This window comes from Xiphophorus couchianus, chromosome 2 (genome assembly GCF_001444195.1).
Source record: "Xiphophorus couchianus chromosome 2, X_couchianus-1.0, whole genome shotgun sequence".
NCBI classification, from domain to species: Eukaryota; Metazoa; Chordata; class Actinopteri; order Cyprinodontiformes; family Poeciliidae; genus Xiphophorus; species Xiphophorus couchianus.
The window spans coordinates 15,024,572-15,051,310 of record NC_040229.1 but is presented as its reverse complement, the minus strand read 5'-3'; the positions used below and the strand labels follow the sequence as shown (position 1 = coordinate 15,051,310).

Genomic DNA, 26,739 nt, shown 5'->3' with positions numbered 1-26,739 from the left:
CTCTGCTGCAGTGGTGGAAGTCACTTACCTCAGGGTTCCAACTTATCCATTAGCACCAGCCAAAGCATAAACATCAAGTCTGAGCCCATTTCCCCGCCCCGCGAGCGGGTCACCCCATCCGGGTTTCCCCCACAGCAGCCCCAGCAAGGGTCCAGCCGGCAGGAAGTCCTGGGACGCTCGCCCGCTGACAGCCTCAGCTCGTCCTGCAGCTCATATGACGGCAGCGACCGCGAGGACCACCGGGCGGACTTCCATTCCCCGCTTGGACTGGGAAGACCCCCTGCCGGCTCTGAAGACAGGGAGAGCCCGTCAGTCAAGCGCTTGCGCATGGATTCATGGGTGACATAAGGAGCTCTGATCCGGTCTGCAGTCACCAGCCAGACAGAGAGAGAGAAAGGGAGGGATTAGACGTGGGGATAAAAGATGGAGCGAGGGTCCTTATAGCTGTCAACATTATTCTACTATTCAACTCCACTTCGATTTGTAATTCTGGGATGTAATGTTAGATGATGTCAGGGCATATTTAAGTCAATTTTAAAACTGATACAGGAAGGTTAAACAATCTAAATACATTTCGGGCACTGGCAGGTGGTATCAGGTACTTGGTGCAGTTCAGAAGGCGTCTGCAGATGAGAGAAAATTGTTAAGCGATAAGCGGTAGAATATTGTAGCCACTGGTCTAGTCAGACACTTACATGTAATTGCTGTTTTGCTGTCGTGCTCGCAAGTTTGCAAACAATCCCAGAAAATTGTGTTGCTTTCAGGCTAAGGACTCTCTAATTACATAGGATGTTCATGTCAAAAAGTATGTCCAAATACAACGGTGCAATCACACAAGTTTGGTCTAAAAGGGGGCCTCTCTAAATTTTTTAAATCCATATGATCTTTTGACACAGAGCACATCATGTTGAGGTCTTTCCAGACTCTTTAATAAGCTAAAACAACTTTTAAACAACAATATGGGAGGTAAAATAACATCAGAATTTATCGCAATAATGATAATTCATTTTATAATTTAAAAGAGTAAAGTGTATAAATATACAGTTAAGATCATGCAAACCTGTCCAGTTGAGCTGGTTAGTAAGCCAACGTGTTCACATTTGAGCAACAGTTCATTAGTTAAATAAGCCAAAGCTGGGGGTTTTTGTGTTGTACAGTTGCTGTAATCTCTCTACAGTTTGCTCAAATACTGCCTGTCTTCTTTTTTTTTTTTCTTTTCATCGTACTCTGTATTTTTCATCGTACTTTGTTGCGGTGTGAAAGTCACAAAAGGCTGATTCTTGAATCCGAAATCAAAAAGCCATGGGCGTTTGCTGTTCTATTTGTACAACGTCAAAATATGAGCCAAGCGTTTTGTCTTTTGTTGTTGTTGTTGTGTAAATAGCAACTTTAATATATATATTGCCAGGGTGGTGAGTACACCGTTTTCAAGAAAAGTATATTTTTGTGGTTTACAGCTGAGTTTACAGGAGTGGACCCTTAAAAAAAGTCACTGGTCCATATTTCAAGGTTTTGTTCAGTCATTTCTGCATAAACTCTGACAATATTTTGCTTATAGATTATTGGTTTTGTCTTGTTTGCCCTGAATACACTCTATGACGAATTAAGTAAGGTCAAACTTTTCTTCTTTTTTTTGAAGGATGAGCAAAAGGCTGGGGGAAATAAGGTTTCTTCCCACCTCTTGTGCTTTAACATCAGGTGCTGAAGTTACTGCCACAATTCAAACCCACAGTTTTATCTCACACAACAGAGAATATTCTATTGTTGTTGCTTCTAACTCAACTGAATGAAAACCATCTCTGAGACCATTTGGATCATCCTGCCACTGGCTTTTGGAATTTAACTCAACAAATTTAAACACAGAAGAGCTGCTGGAAACTTTGGGATGAAAATAATCATATTTGTGGGCCCACATGTGGTTGTATATACCCATAATAACCCAATTGGCTGAAGAGATCCTATCACAAGTTTATCCCCATTTAGTGACAATACTGTCACCTTGTAGTAGGAACTATAGGAGCCAGAAATTTGCAAAGAAATTGAAAGTTGTTTTGGCATACAGCCTGTGTGTTACACTCTAACAATGACTGAAAAAACAGGATTGTGGCTGTTTTTATTCTCTATTTCAAAAGGAATAACCCATCCATCAGATAACAGCACACTGACTGATTTCTATATTTCCTGCTGAGAGGCACACATTTGTATGAGAATTTTTCTGTATGAGACGGATTTCACTGTGCATTCTCCATGGCATGTCTTGTGTTTGTTAGTAACCTTGGGCATCCTTCAACCCCCCCAACCTTCCCACAGTTTACACCATTGCAGATCTATGCAGATTTAACCCCACTTCACATGAAATATAAATACTATGATGTCATTACTAAACATATTCAGTCCACAAGCTGTCAGGGGAAAGAGTGTCAGACTGTTAGCCTCTTATTCTGAAGTGCCACAGCTGGAAGTTACTGGACTACAATTTTATTATCATCAATCTCGTTTGGGCCATCTCCTCATATTCATTTTCCCATAAGAAGTATTCATACAGCCTGAACGTTTTCACACTGTGTCTCGTTACAGCCACAGGTCTTAATGTATTTTATTGAGATTGTGCATGAAAGAGCGACACAATGCAGTACTTATGAAATGCAAGAGAATTTATTTTATTTTAACAAACAAAAATCTGGAAAGTGTGGCATGTGTTTTCTGCCTCTAGCCACAACTACAACCACAAATTTTGGGGGTATGTAATAAACCTTAATCCCAATGTTATTTACCAAACACCTCAACCTGAGTCAGCTTGGACAGACAGACTTCAAGAAACATTGATCCCATTTCTTGGTATCCTATAGTAGCCTGGATATTTGTCTTTGGTTGTCCTGCTATTTTTCATCTATGTTAAGATAATGGGTGGGGAACTAAAAACTTACATTTTTGGCCTCGCCTGCCCTTGTTCTGGCTTTCTTACAACAATTGCCTTTTTTGGCACTCTTTTTTGAAAGATCAGATTTGTAGTGTTCTCTTGATCTTCAACTCCTCCAGAGTGGCTGCTTCTCCTCCATTGCACCCAGATAAACTCAAAAAGCTGACCTCTGAAGAAAAAGAAGCAAATATAAATTGGGGCCCCAATTTTTACTGTTTGACTTGTAAAAATTACACAAAATCCCAATAAAATCCATTGCAGTTTGTGGTTGCAATGTGACAAATTTTGGAAAAGTTCAACTGACTGCTTTTGCGAGACACTTTATGATACATTAATATACACCATAGTGTTTAATTACCCTTATTGTAATCCAGTTTAACACAGCAGAGGAAAATAGCAATAATAAATGACTTCAACAGAAATCAGCCTGTCTTGGCAGCGCTGCCTCATAGTTGAGCACATTTTTTTAGCACTTGGTGACATATCAGGGAATTTTGTAGTTGCTCTACCAATATGCACAGTTAGGAAATGCCTTATTCCAAAGAGAAACTGCACCACATTTATTCTCACTCCTGTAAGGAAAAGACAATGCAGACATCATCTGTAAGGGAGCAGATTCCGCCTCTCTTCACCGCAAACTCACACAAGATATTGCATAGCGAATGCACGGTGATACAATTCGCTCTGTTCGTCCTCGTCCAAATTGTGCATAACTAATGAATGTGAACGGAAAGGGTAATCGATGAACCTCTGGAGAGGACTTTCTTCACTTTGCTGTGCAAGAGCACACCGCTTTGCTTCATGGCTTTTATAAACAGAACTAAGTGTTTGGTAAGTGTCTGTAGTTAATAGTTCACGTAACTAAAGAAGCTGTTTTCGGTTTGAGTGCTCAGACCGTTTGGCGGCACAAGCTGGACTTTGTTGCCAATAATAAAATTATTTGTTTTAAAATTGAAATAGACTTTAAGTTAATCTGCATTTTTGTTTTCGCTTGAATGTGTTTTTATTTTCAACATACAATAATTATTCAAGTGAACTTTTTATTGAACAATTAAGATACTATGCTAGATGTTGTTGTACAAAATTTGTATTCTACACAAAAAGTGCAAATATTGGCTTTTCATGTGTAATTTAGTTTTTTTTTTCTCTCTCTTATTCTGTATAAAATGAAGTAAACAACTCTTTCATAGAATCAGTTCTTCTGTGAAGTCCCAAACAGTATAAACTGTCAACTTTATTAAACACCTCAGTGTATGCTCAATCTGAACTCTGTCTGCCCATCTTTATGTACTTGGTTAATGCTGCATTTTCAAAAGGTTAGTCAAAACACTGCAGGCTAAAAATGACCACATTGCAACATGTCTGCAGTACAAATAAAATGAGCTTTTGTCTTAAAAAAAGATTAGTTAACAAAATAATAATAGTAATAACAAGTAATCAATATAATATATTTGTTGTAATACATTTACTTTTCAGTGACATCCAAACTATTCCTCAAGTTGAATACTCAAAGACAGTAGCAATTTTAACATACAAATGACTTTCTCATAATGACCTGCAATATAAAGGTTTTCGGTGGATTAAACAACAAAAACATAAGAAACCATACAGTAGCCTTTAATGGTAAGATTTAGTATGTTCTGTTTTTGCAGACGTCTATGTATTTCCGCAAAGTTACCAGAAGGAGGCGTTGTTGTACAATTAAATGTCGCTGGCTTCCTGGTTGGGTCATGTAGGTCAGAAAGGAGTTCTGGCCAACAGAGTTGTTTATGCTTGCTTTATAATTTCTTGGACATATTTGTAAGGAACAGTGGTTTGATTCAGTTGCAAGGCCATTTAAAAATACTTAGGAATGTAAAGTATTTTCCAATATCTAAAACCGGACAAAAGGATTCAAAATTGAAAGTAAGGAAGCAACCTAATTTCAGTGATACTGTACTCAGTGTTACAGTTGCATTTCTGATAAATTAGTTAAACAGATTGAACTATGTTTTTCCAAATATGTCACTTTTAAGCAACTTACATAAGAATTATGACATAAATTCTAAGCTTTTTATGATCAAATATACTGGAAATAATTAAATGAGTTTAACTTGGAATATCTTACAAATCCTTCATTTTATCGTGACAACCTGGTCTTAACACATGTACTTGGACATGTCGTGGCACAAACAGCATGGGTGTATCAAAACTGCATTCCACATTTGGGAGGTCCTTTTGTCATACATACTTGCTAACTGTCACGTCTTGCTGAAATACTTAAAGACAAATATTCCTGAATCATTGTTGCACCGAGAAGTTTTACTTGTGTTTTTTCAGTAGTGACAATTAAAAAAAGATATTTACTATGGAAAAGAACAACTGCTGCAAAGCAGATCACTTACAAATGATGGGACAACAAAGAATAATCTGCAGGTTTTTAGTATGTAGGCATGAATCCCTGTCATGCTGTAAAAGTGTTTATGTCGCCATTAACATTTTCATCAATTTTAAACTTGATGAAAACAATTGGGGAGGGGGGCAGTCAACTTTTAGGTAAGGGGTTAAATTTGAATAGGAAATTAGAGTCAGATGTTTTAGAATAGTAAAAATAACTATCAAATGTACAGTATGTGGGTGTATGGTTTTTTCCATAATAAACAAGGATAGAAAACAGCCCAGGGTAATATTTTTAATCTCAATTTATAAAGGTTACAAACAACATAGGTTTTTGAGGAATAGTGTTTTCGACCCAAAATTGGGTTTTCTGATTGTATTGAGGGAATATATGACTTCTACAGATGCAGAAATCCTATATTTCACGTATGTGCTTAGAAACACTCATAAAAGAGAGAAAAACAATCAAGAGTTTTGTGTTTTCATTCCCATTATACCAATCATCAGTTATGCAAGACTGAGTAAAAGGCCAACTACTTGATTGAAGCTAAAATAGGCTTTCTCACAAAATGTCTTGAAAATTAAATGGATCTTACATCTATTTAAATTGTCTGCAAGCCGACAATTATTATTATTTTTTTTTGGTTGCACCTTATTCAGATAAAAGTATAAATTGGTATATAAAACGTGTGTTTACCAACAGATAACATTTTGAAGAGAAAACTGATTTATCAGAAAAACACCTATGTTTCAATGTGTTAATTAACTTTACTTCTTAAGAATTGTAAATAATGAGATAGATTTCTCATTGCCAAAAGTATTTCTACCAAAGTATTGAATATATTTCAGACATTTCACAGAGACATACTTGCACACACCTATACCTCTGGAGAACTTAGAATAATCAATTCATCTAAGTGATGTTTATGGACTGTGGGAGAAAACCACATTACCCATAGAAAACACATCATAGGGAGAACATGCAAACTCCATGCGGAAAGGATTCTAAATTATGCCGTCACTTTAAAATTGGCCTTTTTTCATATTTCGGCTGACTAAACAGTGATGTTACTGTTAAACTGGGTTTCTGTACACCAAAACCTGAAGAAAACTTTAATCTTGAAGGATTTTTTTTCATCCTCCTCCCAGACTAGTTGCTTATTATGCCAGCTAATAAAACTGAGATTGTAGCAGTGATCTTTGCAAGTTTTGAGGACCAGTCGAGTTTCCCTTTGAAAAAGAAGCTAATGTCACACGACTGATTGAAAATAGGACCAAGTGTACCACCTAGCGGTGACTTGCAGATTACACATTAAATTAGATTAAAAATGATACGACACAAGGTCTAACATATAAACAACAAAATTTTTTGCCAAACATTTTTAGATATGCTTTGAAACAATGCTTTAATTTCAGGTAATATTCCATAAAAAAACCAAATAAAAAAATTTAAAAAAAACACAAAATGTGGAGTCGAGGTCAAAGCTACCACAGGTAAGCTGATATAAATACACACACATAACAGCTAAACAGCGAAAGAAATAAACATTAATAGCATTTTTAATAGATAGTCAATCTGTAATCACAAAGGAGATGGGACCTGATCTCGCGCTTCCCGTACAGGACGGCACAATAAGCTGAAACTTACGGAGCCCCTAAGGGGACATGGAGAGAAAAAAAAAGGAAAGAAATCCCGACTTATTATCTCGAGATCCCGACTTATTATCTCGAGATCCCGACTTATTATCTCGAGATCCCGAGATCCCGACTTATTATCTCGAGATCCCGACTTATTATCTCGAGATCCCGACTTATTATCCCGACTTATTATCTCGAGATCCCGACTTATTATCTCGAGATCCCGACTTATTATCTCGAGATCCCGACTTATTATCCCGACTTATTATCTCGAGATCCCGACTTATTATCTCGAGATCCCGAGATCCCGACTTATTATCTCGAGATCCCGACTTATTATTATTATACTTTTCAAAGGGACCAAACTTCATCTGGCACATGGACTCCTACGACAAACTTAGACCATATGGAATATGCATCAACGCAAGTATTGATGGGTTTTCAAGAAAAATAATCTGGCTTAATGCTTACACAACAAGTAGTAATCCAAAGGTGATCGGGGGGTATTACATCGAAGCGGTGCAGCGTTTAAATGGCTGCCCTAGAGTTGTACGTGGTGATCTTGGAACCGAAAATGGCCATGTGAGAAGTTTCCAGCGTTTCCTTGTACCAACGGAACCAAACGAGACCCTTGACAGTTACCTGGAAGGAGCAAGTACAGCTAATCAAAGAATTGAATATTGGTGGCGTTTCCTTCGTAACCAGTGTGTGGAGTTCTGGTTGTCCCTTTTTGGAGACATCAGAGACAACGGTTACTTTGATGGTGGATTTTTAGACAAAAACCTTCTTCAGTTTTGCTGCATGGGGATCATACAGGTGAGTTAATCTTAATAATTTATTTATGTTTGGATAATAATAGCAAACTGAGATCCTAGAGGGATTACTTGTTTTTAAACACAGCGGATGCTGCGCAGCTCGCACACACATCCGCTGTGTTTCCAAACAAATAGTCCCAACGTAGTTCATTTGACATTCAGATCAAATAATAAAGTCATACCAGAACTCTGGAGAACTCAACAGAATAGCGAGATCAGTCTACTTTGGACCGAGGACACATTATGGGTTCCAAAGTGTGGTTATATTCTACAAAAAAAGACTAGGACCCAAACAAAGCTTGAATCACAATAAAGGGAACAAATCCTTCCAACGTCCCAAAAAATTAACACACATCATGCAAATGACTATTGAATGTAAAGTGTTTGACATGTTGCTTAGCCGTGATCCTCAGGGAGGTCTGAGGGTCCCTGGGGGAGGAATGGACTCTGGCTCTTCTGCCAGGCAAGTTTAGATGCTTCCATATCAAGGTTATTGTTTTAATATCAGCTCTGTACTGTATGAATAGTCTCAATCTCAGTTATATGTACAGTCATATTCAATAAATTAGAATTTGGGATGAGTATTGTCAAATTAAAAGCACTTTAAAATAACCTTAAAGCAGGAGTTTAGTGTTTTTATTGGTGTGATGTAATATTCTAATCTAAAATGTTATATTTTCCTTAGCTGTAAGCAAGACATCATTTTCATTAACACATAAATGCTATATGTTAAGTCCACTAGTTTAAGCAGTGGACTAAATAAATCAGTATGACCATGATTTGATCTTGCATACTTGAAGTTGCTTAGCTTTCTCAGATGTTTAAATAACAATACACATATAATAATGTGTTTAACCATAGCTGGAGACACTGTAAGTCTTGAAAGATTTTTCCTGAGATGTGAAACATGCAAAATTGTGTTCGCAAACATTGTTGATGTGTAAAAAGTTGAATTTCATGTTAAAATTGTAATCTAACTGCAGGATTCTTCTTTTTCAAGCCACCTTCAGTTTTGTTTGAATTGAATACAACATGGTGCAAATTTTAAATTAAGGACTTTATTCTCTAACTCATTGAGAATTGATGAAAATAAAATCAATAATTAATAATCATAATGAAATTGGTATTGCAAAGTTTTTAGGAATTCCTATCCCTATTTATGACTCTTATAATTTACTAATTTTAAGACAGATGAGTGTGTATGATTCTCATATTCATGTGTTCTTTGTGACAGGATGAGCTGGATGATACTGCCCAGGTTTGGAATGCACACTCCATCAGGCCATCAAACAACAGAAATGTCCCCAGTGGTCGACCCAATGTGATGTATGCATTACCTGAGCTCTACAGGACAAGAGACTTTCTTTGCCTTGTTGAAGAGGAACATGTTGAAGTATGCAAAAATGAGTGCATTTCTCGACTGACCAAACCATGTGATCCAGATGTCTTTGACCTCTGCAACATCCTTATGGCAGAGTCCCATCTGACCTTACCCACAGACGCTTACCAGGCTTTGAACTTGTATATGCATCTAAGAGAGGCAATCATTGCATCACTTTAAAATGTGCTGACTGCAAGCAAGAACATTTTTCAGCACCTTTACAAGCCCACTTAGAATGGCATGCAGATGTAAACAAACTGTGTTTCTTTTCTTTCAAAAGTATTTCATTATGTTCTCTAGAAGGGACAATGAAGAAATGTATTGTTCATTTGAGTTTCATGAACTGCCAGTTTATTCAACTGCTTCTAACCATTTTGTAAATATGCAATATCTGTTTCAGATCAAAATAAACTCTGTGAAAGCAAATATTTACTTGTCAAACAAAGATAAACATAAAAGGAAAATAAGGGTATTTAGTATAAATAATATTTATCTGAAAATGTAATTCTGTGATCAAAACAAAATGCTTCTTTTAAGTGATAAACTCTGTCCTGCCATTCTATTTTTAAAATAAATGTTGCATTAATTAACTTTTTAAAATTTGAAATGCTATAAAGAAAGGAAAAGTATTTGAAACAATCAACATGATACAAAGCAAAATGCATATTTCTTGCCTCTGAAGTTAATAAGGGTTGTAAACACAATTATGAACTTTTTAAAAAATCTGTAAAAACATCTAAAAGCTTAAACAGTAAACCTTACTGAAAGAACAAACTCTGCTTAAAGCAACATTGCACAGAGGCTACATCAACAGATCGGTCTTGTAGTACAGCATCTTGAAAGAAAATGAGAACACATTTCTGTTTAATTACAAAAAATGGGTTAGAATATGATAAAATCAAAGGAGCACTTCTTCATACATTGAAAAACAAAATCTTAACAAGTAATTCTGGTCTAGTTTCTAGTGAAAATATCCTATTACACTTAAAATAAGACAAATTAACTTAAAAGTAACTTTTCAGCAACATATAGAGTTTTAAGTAAGTAATTCTTTAATATTGATGAGAAAGTACTTGCTCTATTGGCAGATAAATTAACTTATAGGAAAAATATCTTGTTATAAGTTAAATAATCTTCCAATATAAACAGTACTTTTTGATCAATATTAAGGAATTATTTACTTAAAACAAGATCTTAAAATCTTGCGGAAAAGTAATTTTTACATTAATTTGTATTATTCACAAGGTATCTTTGAAAATAAATACAATTGAAATGTAAAGTAACAAAAACATACAGCCAAACCATGAAAACATAAAATCAATTGCTATATGACTGAATGCATTAAATATTTAAATATGAAATTTAGAAAAAAAAAAAAAACTGCATTCAAAACAAAAAGGTGCTGTAAATACCTCCCATCAACTTCAAATTATGTCCATTTCAAAGTAATTACTGGAGAGGATGTTGTCGAACTCTGTGCGAAAGTCTGGGTAAGAACTATAAGTGCAAGGAAGTTCTAGGGTAGCTCCACAGGTGCGAGCAACAGGCCTTCTATTAAGCCCGGTTTCAGTGTTGAAACAAATGAGAATTTTGTCAACACAGATTACAGAAGAGCCGGTGCAGAAACGCAGTATTTTTTCGGCCTTGTCTTCATCAGCATTTTTTACAAAACGTTGAAGGTGGTTAAAGGTTGTCTGTTCTCTCTGGGACAGCGTCACATTTGCTGATTCAAACAGCTGTAACAGTCTTTTACCTGAGGCCTTCTTTTTTTCATACAAAGACAACAGACTTTTCTTGTCAGCAAGTTCCACTAGTACACATGCCATGGATGTGGAGAAGCAATCCAATATATACTTTGGCTCTTGAAGAATTGCCTTGTGAGCCATGGTTTCAATGGCCTGCTGAATGTTCTCATTGGGAGGCAGGAAGTGGGACCCCATCCTTGTGAAGAGGTCTAGCAAGTCCTCTTCATCACCTTGATCCATGGTGCCCTGTAGAGCCTTCTCAACAGCTGATCTCTCTACTAGAGGGAGGTAGTTGAGAAATGATGGGATCAATACATCATCATCCACTGATTCAATTCCATGGACACAAGCTAAAATGAAAGCTTTCGATAGCCTCACTGGAATGACTCCATGGTCTAGAAATCCTTTGACCCAAATGTGTCCAATGGCTTGCCATTCAGACTCACAAAAGTCAGGCCTCAACCTGGGAACTCGCTCTGTTTCACCCTCACACTGTTCCAAAAACTGCTCCCAAAATGCAGTGTAAACCTCCCTTGATACCCCAGCATCATCGATTGCTCTTTCATTCACAAACTCCATTTTTAAAGTCTGATTCAAAAGGTTGTTTTCCATAAACACAGCCAAAAGATCTTCCACAACCTTGATCCTGCGAATTGACACATGTAGATGGTTTGCTAGATTTTCTGAGTTACCAGCTGAAACAGATTGGGGCAGTAGACCGCTTGAACTTGGGTGAGAATCTTCGGGTGGAATCAAGCCAGAGTCCTGGGTAAAAGATAAAGCAATAACCATTATTAACAACACAGATACAAATATAAGATTTCTACAAACAGATTGGACATTTGTTTGTTAATATTCTCTTCATTACTATGTTATGATTACCAAGCTAATTTGTAGAACTTTGGAAGATCTGGTGGAACACTAACCCTTCTGCTTAATCCATACTTTAATACTTTCATATGATTTTTTTTAATTAAATAGAAAATACCAATTCAATTAAATGAAAAATATATATTCAATTCAATAAAAAAATATGTATTCAATTCAAAAGATGTAATAATTGCATGACCTTTAAAAAAAAGGTGGTACTGAGTTGTTCATTACAGAGGAGAAAATGAGCTCTGGGTTGTATTGACTGTGTCCATTTCACCTGGCCAGTTTGTCCTGCCTCCATATTACTGGTTTGCATTTGTGATGAGAAGAGACTCCTGGCTGAAGGCAACAGTATCGGGGAACCGTGTCCAAAGGGACTGCTGAGATCGTCCTGAATGACAAAGTTGTACAGTATTGTAATATATAAAGTTATGTTTGATTACAGCACACAACACAAGTGTTAAACTATTCATACCTTTGCCTTAAGATAGATATTTATTTCACAGTTGATTAAAAATACATCACAAAAAAACTATGTAAATTCTACCAAATAATATGTTACTATTTTACCTCAATTCAAATGTCACATATCACTTCTATAAGTATCTAAATCGTATCACGCCAAAGCGTTTCTGATCTTACCTGTACAACTTCTTCAGTGTTGTCATAATTTAGTGTTACAACGACTATGTCACTGTCATCATCCAATCCAATTAGGTCCTCTTCAGGATTCCATACAACCGTGTCTCCCTCATCCATGTGTGGAACAGATCCAGAATTTTCAGAGCTGAAGGGCTGGGGCTGCCGAGGTGTGGATCCAGAATGAGGTGGATCTGTAAAATCAACAACTCCAGAATGGTTGTAGGAAGAGTCTAGGTGATTCAAAGTTTGATCATCACAATCCTCCATTTCACCAAAAGATCCTTTTCTAGCTGTTGGGGTTGAATCCATGTCATTTGGTTGTTCAGGACTTTGACAATCTTCTTCAGATGAATACTGAACTGTTTCTTCTTTCTTTGTGCACATGTAAAACCGTAGAAGCTTCAGCTTGGTTTTTTCATAAAGATTTCCGACTGTTTCATCTAAAGAAATCAGATTTTTTTTGAAGTCACAAACTTCAAAAAGAAAGTCTTCAATTACCCCTTTGGTGGAGGTCCCATCTGGAAAAAAAAGCTCCTTTCCCATTTCAAGAATTTGAGAAACAGTTGTACTTTTATCCACTGTTGCATGCCTCGTTCCTCCACCATTTCTTGTTCTCACTTGTTGGAATTCATCAATGTGAAAATGAAGCCACCCAATTTCAATTTTTCTCGAAGTCCTCCCTGCTGCCTTACTTCTTCCTCTTGCCATCTCCACCCCTTGCATTTGGAACAAACCAGATGTGCTACAAACAGCTCTTTTGGTCCTAGATCTCATTTTCCGTGCTCCAATTTTATCTCTTAAGTTCTGGAGAAGAGTATCTTTTTCTGCAATAAGTGTACTTTGCTGACAAAAAGACAGAACTGCTATTCTGTCACCATATGAAGTGATGTAATTGGTCATCTGTTCGTCTGTCATTATAGACAGCACAGCCTTGTCCACCTGGAGACATAAAAAATAAAAAAATAATTAGAATAAAGACATCCACATCTTTATATATATATATATATATATATATATATATATATATATAGTAATAGTTGTATTTCAGAAAGCCATGCGAAGACTTCTTGTGTAGCACTATCGCTGCTAGTTATGGGTCGCATAATTTGTTGTGCCGTTGCCATAGTAACCCCCTTTTTTGAAGACAAATTGTAGAATGTGTGGTCAAACTTTAACAGATAAAACAAGTTTTTCTTGATAAAATACAAAGCGGTTCTTAGCTAAGGCTATCAAACGTAGTTTTTCACTGAGCGGATATTTATCAAACAATGTTTTATGCGATTATATTTACCTTGTCTCTTTGCATGTGCATGATATCCTCCTCTGGGACATCTCTGGACCGCAGAAAATGATATAAGTCGTCCTCCATAATCAATGTAGACACACTCCCCCACGTTTACCGTATAAAAACATGCCTTTCCCCCCCAAAAAAAGTAACTCGCGATTTTTCAGAAATGTCGCGGGATCTCGAGATAATAAGTCGGGATCTCGAGATAATAAGTCGGGATCTCGGGATCTCGAGATAATAAGTCGGGATCTCGAGATAATAAGTCGGGATCTCGAGAAAATAAGTCGGGATTTCTTTCCTTTTTTTTTTCTCTCCATGTCCCCTTAGGGGCTCCGTAAAAACTCCCCGGGCCACCTGAAAGGTGAGCAGAGTTGCCACAGATATAGAACTATGACGTCAGAAACCTGAGCAACAGGTAGTTAGTTAGCTTGCAGCTGATGCTGACTTGAGAGTACACGTGAGTATTCAGTTTGTGAAAGCCTTTTACGAGAGAAAGCCTTTCTAAAAGAAGGCTGTAGCTGGCGTTTTAAAATGTTAAGACGAAAAAAGAAATTGTACGTCTTACATTAGATAAAAAAGGTATTCACTTCAAGAAATTTCAACACCTGGCAGATATTTGTTATTTACAGTAGCTTTTAGTGATTCATTAAGCAAATAATAAATGATATGCTACAAATATTCGCCCTCTAACCTCCCTGTTCCCCTTGCACGTTGTTTGTGTGCTTCCATGTTCCCCTAAAATGCATAATGTTTTGGCTTCCTGGCCATGAGACCAGCTGTGTTGGGGCTTGGATGAGATCCAGTGTGCATGTGTAGAGCAACCGAGCAAGGTTTTTGGAATGTTTGATTTGTGTGATATGCAGGCCTTGAGGCCACCTGCCATAGGGGATCTTGCCCTGTACTGATACCAAAACCTGCCTTTTAACTAGAAGCCAAGTTGTGGCTCTTTCATGTGGGCCTGATCTCCTTAAGACGTCAGCAAATATTGAACAAGTCTCTGCCCAGAATCAAACACATCTGCTGTCATGTTAGTCTCCACCGTTAGAGCAGAGACGAGCAGAGAGGGAGAGAGGAAACAGCAGTGGGTCTGTTGCATTAGTTTCTGTGTGGACACAGAGCTAAAGTTTATACCTAACAAACACAAATGCTCAGTTTTAAGGAGCTTAGGCTAACTGTGTTCCTCAGTAAACAAATATGAATCTGTGTGAAACGGAGTGCAAGATGAGCTCTGACATTTCATATGCCTCAGTCATGTTGCAGAATCAATCTGAAGTATTTTGGGATTGTTTTGGACAGTTCTGCTGTAGAATTAGGCTAGATTACAGCGTTAAGTATATTTTTAAACACTTGGACCTATAAGAGAATTCAGAGAAGCATGTTGTATACGCAGCTAAAAGCAGACATGCTCTCATATGTAAATAAACCATCAAGTATACAAATCAACAGCAGACTTACAAAACAGGCTGCTGTACTCTGAGCAAACATTTAACTGTTTCGGTGTTGGTGTAATCTCTTTGTGCATTTGTCTCCATTTACTCAACCAGATACTTTTTGATCTCCTATATCATAAATCATATGCAGCTCGGTCCATCATGGACAACTCGGACAGACCTCGGCAAGTTTACCAGCAGCATTCTCTGAGTCACTGAAGCTAGGACTCGTGTGACTGGTATTGCTAGTTTCAGCCACTGTGGCATCTCCACCTATCAACTGACATTGCTTCTGAAACAAATCCTGTTGATCATCATAGTTAGAATGGTTGAGATATTTGCAGGAAACAACAATTGTGAAGTAGTGGGAAACTAACTCAGTGTGTCTCTGTCAAGGTGTGTAGAAGAGGACGACTGAGCAGGTAAATTAGCTTTTCTTTGTCTAAATTTGATGGAAAAAAGTCACATTTTTCTGTTTGAGTTTCTAGGTAGGATGGGGTAGTTCCAACAATCAGCATCTAAAAATACAATAACTACTTGTCTGAATAATTATGGATAATGTGTAACACAAAAACACATGGAAAATACATAATAATGAAACTAATGTAAATTTGTTTTAACAGTCACTCCTTTGAAATATAGAAGTATTATTTTGAAGAGTAACGGTAAGCAGCTATATTGACAATCCAAATAGTTTCTCGTTCGCCACTAGTCTAACTCCATAAAGATTTGAAACGTGCTTTAGTAAATAATCTACTGTGGATACACTCTAGTCTTCTTTTGAAATGTGCCTATAACCTTTGCTTTGATAACACAAACAACTTCTTTTGTCACTGTTTTGGGGCTTTTAGGAATGCATTTGATCTCTGTAGTTCTTTGTATCATTCTTATGTAAACAGTGTGTGAGGGAAACAGATTTCTTTTTCACATTTTTGTTTACTTCCCGACAGGTGTGACTTAAGATGGAAGGCAAAAATAAATTTCTGGAGAATCTTCGTCTGAAAACTAAGCTACCCAAAATGAAGAAACCACGTAAAAAGCTGATTGCCAAACTACCAAGGAACCTGGCCAATCGGCGCAGCATGTCAGTGCCAGACTTTACCTCACTTCAAGGCGAAGCGAGCGCTGCAGAAACTGATGCAGTGGGTAACAACTTTGGCACCTCTCCTGGTCAGAGTGATACAGATTCTGTTGCTAGTGGTTCAGTCAGCGAAGGACCGCTTTTTGCAGAGAAACTCACTCACTCAGTGTCAGACATTCAATACAGGGTTCATAACATTAATCTTCCATCATCAAACAGATTGAGTGCTCCACCGGCCTATGAGGATGAGGTTTACTTGAAGACCTCAAGTCCAGAGAACAAAAGGAATGTTCATATTGAAGGCTTTTCGCCACAACAGCATAAAACACCCAAGAAAAACATGCAAAAGTTCACATTCGAACCCATTAAAGAACCAGAAAGTGACCAGGCGGAGAAGGAGAATGTACCTGAGGAAGAGCCCTATACTCGCAGAAGGATGTCTGATGCTGTTGCAGTCGTCCTCAACAGAGAGAGCTCAATGGGGGAAGAAAAAGGTCCTCGCGTTCAGAAGAAAACTGTGATGTTCGAGACAAAAAAGCCGAAGTCAGAAAAGCTGACTCTACAAACCAGCCGGCCAAGCTCCTCTACAGATAGGCTGTCAGATGCTCAGTTTGACAATGCAGATGCTTTCTCTTTGTATTCTGCATATGTCACTCCCACTGAGGAGCAAGTCAACATGCTATGGCCCTCAACCTGGGATGAGGAAGATATTGAACAAGTGTCTTCTTCCTCTCTGCATAGAGAAATGTCCATGGATGACGGTCTTCTGGACATAGAAAACCAGAATGAGTCTCTAGAGGAGGTTAGTAATATGGATTTTTTAAAATATTCTGTTTTTTTAAATTGAACTCTATATCAAGCCAGATAACTCTTGTTAGCTTAAATGTGAAATTTGTACAATAGCTCGCACTAGAAATCATTCTTTATATTCTGATTCACAAATCCAAGACATTTCAACTTGGATGCAGTTATTACTTCCTTTTGAATTAAGAATTAATTCAAATATTTTCCCAAAATTAAAAAGCATAGTTTTTAATATTCTTATGGTAACTTGAGCACATTTACTTGAATGTTTGCATAGTTGATCTAACAAGCAAATAGCATGTGTCTTTCTTTTTTGCCCATAAGAAGAATTGATGAGAGGTGGCATAAAGCAATTCTCATCAACTGAATTTTAGATTTATTTTAATTCACTTTGTTACTTTGGAAATACGTTTTTTTTTCTTTTTTGGCATCAGTCAATCTTTGATATGTGTTTTTGCAATGACCTGCTGAGGTTTCGCTGGGCTATAATCTCAACCTTTTTTGCTCTTTAACGGCTCTGAAGTACAGTGACGAAACCAGTTACAAACCTGTGTTACAAGTCTGTTACACAATGTGGTTTAAATCTCTACAATCTGAACAAAAAGATCGTTAAAATCTCTTATGCACTGTTGACACTCTATGCACCTTAAAGCTGCAGATATGTAACTTTTATCTGCAGCTTTAAGATAAAAGTTAAAGCTACATATTGTTTTACAAATATGTAAAAAAAAGAAGTTTTTTTTTTTTTTTACATATTTGTTGAAATGGTCACTATATTGTGATAGTATGGTATGAAACAGATAATCTGTGAAATAATTGGACTCCTCTGCCATCTCCCAATGCTCCCAGTCCTAACTAGAAACAACCAATCAGAGTCAGGAGGTGGGTCTTATTGTTGTCAATCTCAATCTTGTGAGGCGCTGCTCGTCTCCCCCCCCCCCCTCCACCTCCCTTTGGTTCAGGTAGCATAGTGCCAGATCTTACCTCATTTCCAGGTAAAATGAGGTAAGGTCTTGCTCAGGCTATTTAGCATTACCACCGATAATGGAAGATTTTTACTATAATGGTGAGTTGCTTCTCTAACATTAGCATATTTAGCAGCATTGGCTGACAGTGTTAAGACACTCTTCCTGGCTCTGATTGTTCTTTTTGTACTTCAGAGGACAATAGTAGCTCAGGAAGGAGGTGGAAGAGATAGATCTTTCGCAGATGATCTGTTTCATAACAAAATGTCATGACATGGAGAAAGTTTTAACAAATATATATGAAAGATATTCTTTATGAAAGTTACATACTGCACCTCTAAGAATTTGTATATAAACACAAACTACATGCAGAAATGTATTTTTTTTAAATTAAAAATATTTTTTTATATTTCTAATTATATTTCTAATTCAGAACTCTGCAGAAACATTTGAATACGGTGATGAGTTTGATGACAATAATACAGAAGGCACTGTGAGTAGTCACACACTAAAATACTAAAATATGCCAAGCAGCTTCTATGAATGTTCATGTTAGTTTAACTTTGGTTTCTCCATAGGACACTTTGCCAGGCCCGGATGCACCGACACCCTCCCGTTTCCAGAGGTACCTCCTGAACATCAACTTAAAATATGGTCGGAATCTGGTCGTCAGAAGCAGGCGTGGCGGTAGGTCACCAAGATGACCCTCAAGGGTTTCTGGTCCCTCTTTCAACCTGCTAAACCTAGAAACGTACATATTTTGAAACTGCTCTTACAGCAATATGGCAGGCTGAGATGCAGCTGGCTGGAGCTATTCAAAGAAGCCAGTCCCATTTTCGGTTAAGGAATGCAGCCCATTGTTTGTTGCCATTGGTAATAGCTAAAGGGTGAGGCCTTAATGAAACATTGCAGGTGAACAAAATCTGCGTACGTTTGTAATGTTTAAGCACAAAACAATGTAAAGTGTCATATTGGGAAAGTGTTAGTGTGATTAGCAAGAATGGGGTGTGTATTCTGGTTTTGCTTTAATACAGCTTTGCTATGAGAATGCCAACCAAACATTAACAGCAACAACAAAAAAAAACAAACATTACAAAGTATGCAGTTAGACCAGTATGACAAAAAGCAGACTGCACTATAGTGGAAGCCTGTATTTCAAAAACAAAAACTGCAGTTGTTGTAGTAACTCCTCCTTAATTGACTGTTAGATTTAAAAGGAAAATATTTTTCATGAATAGCTTTTATACACTTATTTATTTTTTTATTTATTTTGAATGGACCACAAGTAAAAACAAACTCTGGAAATATTTTTTTTTGTTTTATTCATTCATTTTGTGATATTTAATGAAAAAAGGTATGGAAATGCTGTTTCGTTTTATAGCAGTATTTGGCACCTGTCCACAGTGCCACAGCACCAATATCTGGATTACTAAGCATGGAATCAATGTGCATGATTAACCCCTCAGGTCAAAATCCTTCAATTTTTTTTATAAGTAGCTATCTTATAAAAATTGATTTTTAACTTAAAAATATATTTACCTTAAGAAAGAAAAGACAGAGAAACATTATATGATAATCTTTACAATAATTTTGATTCCATTCAGAAGATCAGTTTAATGTTTATACTTCAAAACAACAGCTTCCTCTGGTGGCCAAAATCAAAACTACAGCAGTACAAGAATAAAAAATTATGTGTGGTCTCAAGCGTGATGATTTGCTGACATATTTTGAGTGTTTGGGGGACTTGCTTTTCTTAAAAAATGTAAACTTGTGTTTAGATAGTGGTAGATTTATTTAATGTTTTAACTGTAATTCCATATCTTTTCAAAGCTACATTAGCATCAGTTCATTTGCAAAGTTTCAGGCTACTCTTTTGTTGACCATCAACCCTGTCGCTGTGGAGTTTTCTCTTTTATTTTTCTAATCCTGTTGGGTAAAAGGAGACCCTCCAAGCCCACCGTCCTGTGTTAGTTGAGATCTTACACTTCATGACAAGATGGCACAATGATGATGCAATGCCCATACACGCCCCCTGCCTCTGCACTGTTTGCCCAACAATCAGCACTGTGCCAAAGGGCCACCAATGGCATACATTGTCATTACATATTCTGAAAGGGACTCCCACCACCAGCCCCCCACTCCTTGGGGTTTTTGTTCTCCCCTCTTTTTCCTTTCTTCCCCCCATTAATTTCCATCGTCACCATTCTCATTCTCATGCCAGAGCTTTTTCGCCGTGCTAGCTGCCACATTCTCCTCCTGTCAAGTTGCCTGGAGGTTTCCCTGTCACGGGCTGGCAGGGTGGAGCTGCTGTGGGTCCTGCCTGCCTTTGCGAGATGTTCATTTGGAGTGGGGAGCTGACAGGCCTGACAGCCCATCCCCACAGGGCCTTTGTCATATGATTCAAGCCTCCCCGCAGGCTCTCTCAAGCACCCCTTTATTCTCCCTCTATACAAATGAAGGCATGGGGCTGGCTTTCATTTTTTTGGCCAATCTGCGTGCAATTGCAGAAACAAAGAAGTCCGATACCCCCACCTCGCTCCCAGACGGACTTTCTTAACAGGCTTGGGAGATTAACACTGGTTGCTTCTAGATTTTGGGGTTCTGGTTGCCTCATGCTGGCGAGTGTTTCTACTCTTTTGACAATTAAACGGCTACTTTCCTGGTTTCGCCATGTGTGGTGTGCACGTCCTGCCCCCAAATGACAGTACCTCACATAATTGTCATGGGGATGGGTGTGTATTGTCCTACACATAGTGCATATGCAAGGTAAAAGTACACTCTCTGAAAATGTTTGCATAAAAATATTCCTTCCAATATTATATGAAAGTTGCACATCCATTTCTCAGTGAGGTGATATTTTTTAATGTAATTAATTTCAGCTTCAAGTGATCCATATGTGAAGTTCAAACTTGAAGGGAAGCAATTCTATAAAAGCAAAGTGGTTTACAAGGACCTGAATCCACGATGGAACGAATCCTTCTCTCATCCGCTTCGAGACAGAAACCATGATGTGGAACTTCGGGTAGGCATATTTTTGTTTAAACACATGCACAGACTTACAATAGTAGCCATTATTAACTCAATAGAATTCAAACTCAAAGCATTTATTTTTTATGAGATGTATTAAATTAATTATAACTATGTTGCAGGTCTATGATAAAAATCTCACAGCTGATGACTTCATGGGTTCAAGCACGATTTCTCTGAAAAACCTTGAGTTGCACAAGTGAGTACTTGATCGATGCATTTCATGTAAATTTTATAATTCAAAGAAAATAATAAATAATTCAAAAAAATAAAACTATATATATATATATATATATATATATAAGTGATTATGGTTTTAAACCTGTCCTCCTCCAGAACACATGAACTGGAGTTGCCTCTTGAGGACCCTAAGAGCAAAGAAGATGACATGGGAGTTATTGTCCTCGAAGTCCGCTTGAATTTCCGAGATGCTACAGTGAAAAGAGGCAATGTATGAATATGTCTGGCATTTAAAATGTTTGCAGATTAAATTTTTTTATATGTACTAATGAATGCTTTTTTTATTTTAGAGGTTTCTGCCAAAAAAGAAGGTAACTACTTTCATACTTCCCACACTTTATTTTATAGTAAAATTGTATGATTACTGTACCATTCTTCAAATAAAGCTTTTCTTTTATTGGGAAGTTCTTACCCACAAAAGCAGTAGGGGGCAGTAGCTCACTGTGAAATAGTAAAACAAAGAATTATGAGTATGTTATGGACCCTGGCTTTTGTGTGTAACCTTGTTTTACCACAGCCAATATATATGTACTTATATTCAAAAGATGTTTAATTAACCTTTTAGCCATAATTATATGGTATTTAAGCAATTAAGAACTGTGGCAAAATCTTGTACATTTCAGAATCAGAATATTACGCCTTGAATTTGTCACCTGAATTTTTTGCTAAGTATTCCATAGGAGTTTTTTGTTTAGCAGTAAACAAAGTTTCATTTCCCCCTCAAGTGGTTTTCAATACATCGCTACTGTAATTAGATTCAGAGTGAAATTGGAGGGTTGCTGCTTGGGACTCGCTCTGCAGCGAGTGGGTTTATCTTCACACCTATGCTGTCACTACATCTGCCACTGTTCAGTCTCTTGATGGTCCAGCAGACAATCTCAATTTGAAATGAGATGACAAAGAAATGAATGCCATTTTCCTTCAATGTTGTAGGTTATTCACTGCAGATGGTTAAAGATACTCAAAGGGAGGCAGAAATGCGCAGTGGGACTATACACAACGTTCTACCCATTTAAATCAGACTGCTAATTTAACAATGTAGCAATACAGAATTTTCCCCCTGATTTGTTTTTGAGAAACGTACAGTATCTTATTGCATTTAACACTTATCGTGGTCTTACTGTTCAGCTCCCCCTACGTTGGTACGTCATTTTCTTCCTCTGTGATACCACCACAGAGACCAAGAATGGCAAGTGCCTGAGTAGAACTCTGCTGTGTGATAGTGTTTCAAACAGGAGGGGGCGTGTGGGAGAAGCGGAAAAGCGATGGGTGGGTGGTGGTGGGCTCGGGCTGTTCAAGGCACGTTGCCAATGTGGGATGCTTTAGATCGGTAGGGCTGATAATTCCCAGGCATGGTGGGCAATAACCCAGATGTTAGAATGTAATATCACAGCTGTGGATGGACAGTGCTGAGGTACCAGCCAAATGGACCTGGGTCTGAGCTCATCATGCTTGTCCCCATGCTGTCCCACCATATGGAAGCAATCGTGCAGCCCTTTTAGGACCAGGAATAGATTCTCTTTAGGGGCCACTTACAGTTAAGTGGAATTGTTTTATTGGCCGCTGAGATAGAAATGTGTCCAAGATAAACACTTGGGATGACTTGGCTGAGGCCTGTTTTATATCGCTCCCTCTACTCCCTCTTGTTCCTCTTCTTTTGAAGGGGCTGATATTTATAGGGCTGTGCTGTGGTATTCCATGTTAATTCAGGTCCCTGAGATATGCTTTGATCCCCTCTGGATTGGGTGGCAATGTGGGTTATGACCCTCTAGCGAAGAGGAGGGGCCCCCCAAGTGGCAGGGGGAGTTGCAGCAAGGCCGTTTGAAGCGGCGTCGGCGGGGCAGCCGAAGGAGCGAGGCAATCAAAGAGGCTAGAGCAGATTACGCTCCTGCTCTTTAATTACAGTCAGCTCTACACAACCTCTGTGCTGTTTGTTTTTACAGCCCTGGCCTATCACTGCACGGCCTCACGGGAACTCCAACATGGAAACATATCAAGGCCTCCTTTCCTCTCTACGTCCTTTGTGGCACATAGCACAAGTGGAGAGTTTGCTGTTTTTTTATTTTCTTTATCTTCTTAAGTGTTTGAAAACTACTATTTAGTTTTAAAGCAACAATTGTGAAAAAAATATTGCTTGAATCAAGGTTCCAACTGTCCATATACAGTTGTGGGTTTTAAGGTCTCCAAATTTAAGGTCTTGTATTTCTACAAAAACGTGCCTTAAATTCAGAATGAATCTATGAACTGAGAGCTCCAGAAATCTGAATCTAAAAAAGTTGAAATTTTGACATGAGAAAGTATATAGGGACCCTGTTGTTAAATTAAGACCGGATATATTGGCCAATGTGCAGTAAACTCTGATGCCGGCCATACATACTCCATGTATGCATAATTTGCTGATGAGAGAGCTGTATGGTTAGCATCATTACTCACTGCTGCCTGCTGTCTCTGCTGCAGTATGCCAAGTGTCCTGCCTCCCCACACTCAGTCTGGGAGCCAGTGATGAGTGGGACTGTCACAGCCAGGGACATCTGGCTGTTCGCTGACGGTCCTCTCTTCCTGCCTTTCCTGGAAACCTCCATGGTGTATGCCTTGCTTGTCAATAAAGATGTGCTAATGTGCTTCAATAGAGATAGCCCTGTATAATGTAAACCTTTGTCCTACTTTCATGCAGCAAGTTAACACGATAAAGTGTTAGGCTGAGGAAGTATCATTACTAAAATAAATAAATAAAAGAAGCTCTAACTATGTACAGGCACATACAAATTTGTTAGTACATCTTATAAAGATGCATAAAACCTTAAAGTAAGCTGTGATGGACATGGTAGATGGTTGATTTTTGCTACTGGTGAACCATTTCTGTCTTCTTGGCCAATCGATTTGGATCACAATCTTGCTGAGCAAACAAATTAAAACCAATTTTTGGCTTTGTTGCTGAGGTCACTAAATATTTATTTAAAATCTTCTGCTATTTCAAAGAATTAATGATGCCACATGTAACCTGCAACTCACAAAAACAGGTTAATTAATTTATACTATATATATAGGAAGTTGGGCCTAATCAGAAGATATTAAATTCTAGGGAACCCAGGTGTGAGCAACAACAGAACACACAGTGTCTACAAGAAAAGAGCAAATATTTAATATAATAAACAATTGTGGATCCACATTTAAAACAGACAAACAAATACTGCGCGCTTTTAAAAAAAATAAATAAATTGAATACTTCAGTCTCCAATGAATTAATTCTTCAGTCTCAAAGTCTCTCAGCTGGTGACCAGTCGGGTCACTATCTACCCGTGCGCCTGGTCCTCTGGGCTGGGGCTCGCCATCCAGTTTCAGGTGAAGAGGGTCTTGGAATCTTTGGCCCTCCAAGCCAAAAGTGTACTGTACAAACTCCAAAAAAAAAAAACCTGACCGATGCTCCGAGCTGTCAACGGCTATTTTTCGGGCTTCAGCTGTTCACGGGGGAAACCCTCCGAGATCAATTTCCAGATTCGTCAATTTCTTTCTACCTCTTTACGGAAACGACCGTCAGCTGTTAGCTCTCAAGCGTTCGCAGCGAAACAACCGTCAGCTGTTCTCAAGCGTTCTGAGCGAAGCAACCGTCAGCTGTTAGCTTTCAAGCCTGTCTGCCGCACTCCGAACGAAACAACCGCCAGCTGTTAAAAAGGGGCGGGACGATCAACCCCATTGGCCGACACGAAACCAGACCGCGCCAGCCATTGGCTGCCTAATCTGTCAATAGAAGCTAACACTAAAAGCATATTTCACATTTTTTGAAAATTTACGTAATTACCTTTTAGCTATTTTGGTAGAATAAGACATTGAATCAACATCTATTATTTTTTTCTTGTGTTTTTAAACACTGGGTTACACACACTTTCTACGAAGGCTAGCAAGGGAAAGGTGGTCACAGAACCACAGATCATCTTACCTTACTTAGGTAATGAGGGGCTTTTCTATATATTTTTCCTCAGTGCCATGCCAAATCCACAGAGAATGAGAAATTTCAATCTTAAAGCATGCAGTTCCAGTTAAAGTTCGAGCTGCACCTAGAAAACTCCAAATGTTTTATTTTTGTGATGGTTGGTGGAAAATGACTTGTGGCAGCGCTCCCACCATCACCATATTGATGGTGTTTGCTAAGACTTGGGGAGGCCAAGATGAGCTTTGAAGTTTTAACTTTCTTTGCCTTAAAAAAATCATTCTTAAAGGTTGATGCATCTGTAAGCTTATATGTTTCAGATATGTTGGAATTTTTTAAATGTCAGTTTAAATATTTCTTTTAGGTCTTTTAAGTCTCTCGGCTCACATTTCGACCCTCACATTTGTTCTCGGTTTTTGGACTAAATGAAAAGTAAAAACTAGTTAATAAATTGCAAGAAATTAATTTTGTTGTAAATTAGTGATTGTTATTTTAATTTAAGCTCAGGATTATTAAATATTCAATACATGGTGCCATTTTGGCCACCGTACGATTGTACTTGTTTGCTTTATCTTGTTTACTAAAAGGTGAAGCACGAGCATGCTGTCTTGTTTCGTAGTATGAAACTTTTGATAAAACATGTTTACTTTGCAATTATCTTTCAAGTTACATAACACAAGAGTTTATTCTTTGGTTTGATGTTATTAAACCTAAATTGTTGCTCCTTTTTTCTACATTGTATAAATATTCTTAGATTAAAATTTGGATTCTCTTAAACTATCAGAGTTTAAGAGGCTCTTTACACCATGTTCTTCTTTTGTTCTACAGCAGCCAAACCAGGGCCAAACTCCGCGGACTAATGACCCATCAAAAAATCACCTGAAAAGCCAGATCTGGACAGGCATACTCCAGGTCACTCTGGTGGAGGGACAAAAGATGCCACAGTATGGTCATGGTGATGTCTACGTTCGCTTCCGCCTTGGGGATCAAAAATACAAAAGCAAGGTTGGCCTTTTTTGCTTTTTTGTTGTTGTTGTTGTTTATATCGTTTAGCTTTTTTCTCACCACATCTACTCCCCCTTTTCCTATTGCTTTCTTAGCCTTCCCGGTTTACTTTTCTTCCAGCTGCTATCTCTTCACTTCCCAGCTTCTCTCTCCCAGCAGGTGCCCGTCAGTGACTCACCTGCACCTTGGCTCACTGGGCCATGGCAGAGGCAGCTCATTAGACCAGGAAGGGCTGCCACTCGCTTCTCACTGTGCTGCAAAGTGCTGGGCTTCATTGCTTTCATTTACATACCCAGCATGCCCTATTCGTCTTACCTGTATTTGTTGGCCTACCCCCCCGATGATTCTACGGTGCACTTGTCTCGTGTTGTCGTGTCATTTCTTTGTAAACCACTCTGCTTTCCTCTCTGCTTGTTTGTTTGTTGAACAAAGCTGATTCTAATTGGAAGCTGTCAGTGTTTACAATCCCAGAGTGGCAACCGAGGTGTACCCGTACAAGCGCACACAACTCGATACACATACATGCACGACACAACACACTTCTGTTTCCTGCTTCGTTCAGATCAGGCTGAACAAAGACT

The 26,739-nt window shown here is 38.1% G+C and overlaps 4 protein-coding genes across 17 annotated transcripts in view; 3 read left to right on the top strand and 1 right to left on the bottom strand.

Moving 5' to 3' along the window:
* Positions 1–4,187, top strand: part of mef2aa (myocyte enhancer factor 2aa) — a 75,827-nt gene extending 71,640 nt beyond the window's left edge. For all 13 annotated transcript variants that reach the window (XM_028028986.1, XM_028029006.1, XM_028029016.1 and 10 more), the window contains one exon: positions 12–4,187. In XM_028028986.1, the coding sequence (XP_027884787.1) occupies positions 12–348 (337 nt within the window). In that variant the 3' untranslated portion in view covers positions 349–4,187. The remainder of the gene's footprint in view (positions 1–11) is intronic.
* A 3,069-nt stretch (positions 4,188–7,256) lies between these two features.
* LOC114152414 (uncharacterized) lies at positions 7,257–10,131 on the top strand. Its single transcript, XM_028030322.1, has 2 exons — positions 7,257–7,750; positions 8,984–10,131. The coding sequence occupies exons 1-2, from the start codon at positions 7,313–7,315 to the stop codon at positions 9,308–9,310; spliced, it is 765 nt and encodes a 254-aa protein (XP_027886123.1). The 5' UTR covers positions 7,257–7,312; the 3' UTR covers positions 9,311–10,131.
* Positions 10,132–10,523: 392 nt separating this feature from the next.
* On the bottom strand, positions 10,524–13,364 carry LOC114152262 (uncharacterized). The gene is made up of 3 exons (XM_028030090.1): positions 12,391–13,364; positions 12,026–12,139; positions 10,524–11,640 (listed from the first exon to the last, which is right to left on the bottom strand). Exons 1-3 carry the CDS (start codon positions 13,303–13,305, stop codon positions 10,555–10,557), a joined length of 2,115 nt encoding a protein of 704 aa, XP_027885891.1. The 5' UTR covers positions 13,306–13,364; the 3' UTR covers positions 10,524–10,554.
* A 2,046-nt stretch (positions 13,365–15,410) lies between these two features.
* The window catches only part of mctp2a (multiple C2 domains, transmembrane 2a), a 42,701-nt gene continuing 31,372 nt past the window's right edge, over positions 15,411–26,739 (top strand). The window contains exons 1-9 of one of the 2 annotated variants that reach the window (XM_028042793.1): positions 15,411–15,530; positions 16,059–16,991; positions 18,392–18,451; positions 18,537–18,645; positions 20,838–20,980; positions 21,108–21,184; positions 21,322–21,436; positions 21,516–21,536; positions 25,985–26,158. In XM_028042793.1, the coding sequence (XP_027898594.1) occupies positions 16,071–16,991; positions 18,392–18,451; positions 18,537–18,645; positions 20,838–20,980; positions 21,108–21,184; positions 21,322–21,436; positions 21,516–21,536; positions 25,985–26,158 (1,620 nt within the window). In that variant the 5' untranslated portion in view covers positions 15,411–15,530; positions 16,059–16,070. Of the gene's footprint in view, positions 15,531–16,058; positions 16,992–18,391; positions 18,452–18,536; positions 18,646–20,837; positions 20,981–21,107; positions 21,185–21,321; positions 21,437–21,515; positions 21,537–25,981; positions 26,159–26,739 lie in introns of both variants that reach the window. The other variant, XM_028042785.1, reaches the window with a different exon arrangement.

What these genes read in the sequence shown, in the direction of transcription:
- LOC114152262 (XM_028030090.1), bottom strand. Translation starts at nt 13,305, where the DNA reads ATGACAGACGAACAGATGACCAATTACATCACTTCATATGGTGACAGA. An exon ending in ACACTGAAGAAGTTGTACAG is followed by an intron (nt 12,140 to 12,390) that starts GTAAGATCAGAA and finishes TTTGTCATTCAG; the next exon opens with GACGATCTCAGCAGTCCCTT. An exon ending in AGGCAGGACAAACTGGCCAG is followed by an intron (nt 11,641 to 12,025) that starts GTGAAATGGACA and finishes TCTTTTACCCAG; the next exon opens with GACTCTGGCTTGATTCCACC.
- LOC114152414 (XM_028030322.1), top strand. Translation starts at nt 7,313, where the DNA reads ATGGACTCCTACGACAAACTTAGACCATATGGAATATGCATCAACGCA. An exon ending in GCTGCATGGGGATCATACAG is followed by an intron (nt 7,751 to 8,983) that starts GTGAGTTAATCT and finishes TCTTTGTGACAG; the next exon opens with GATGAGCTGGATGATACTGC.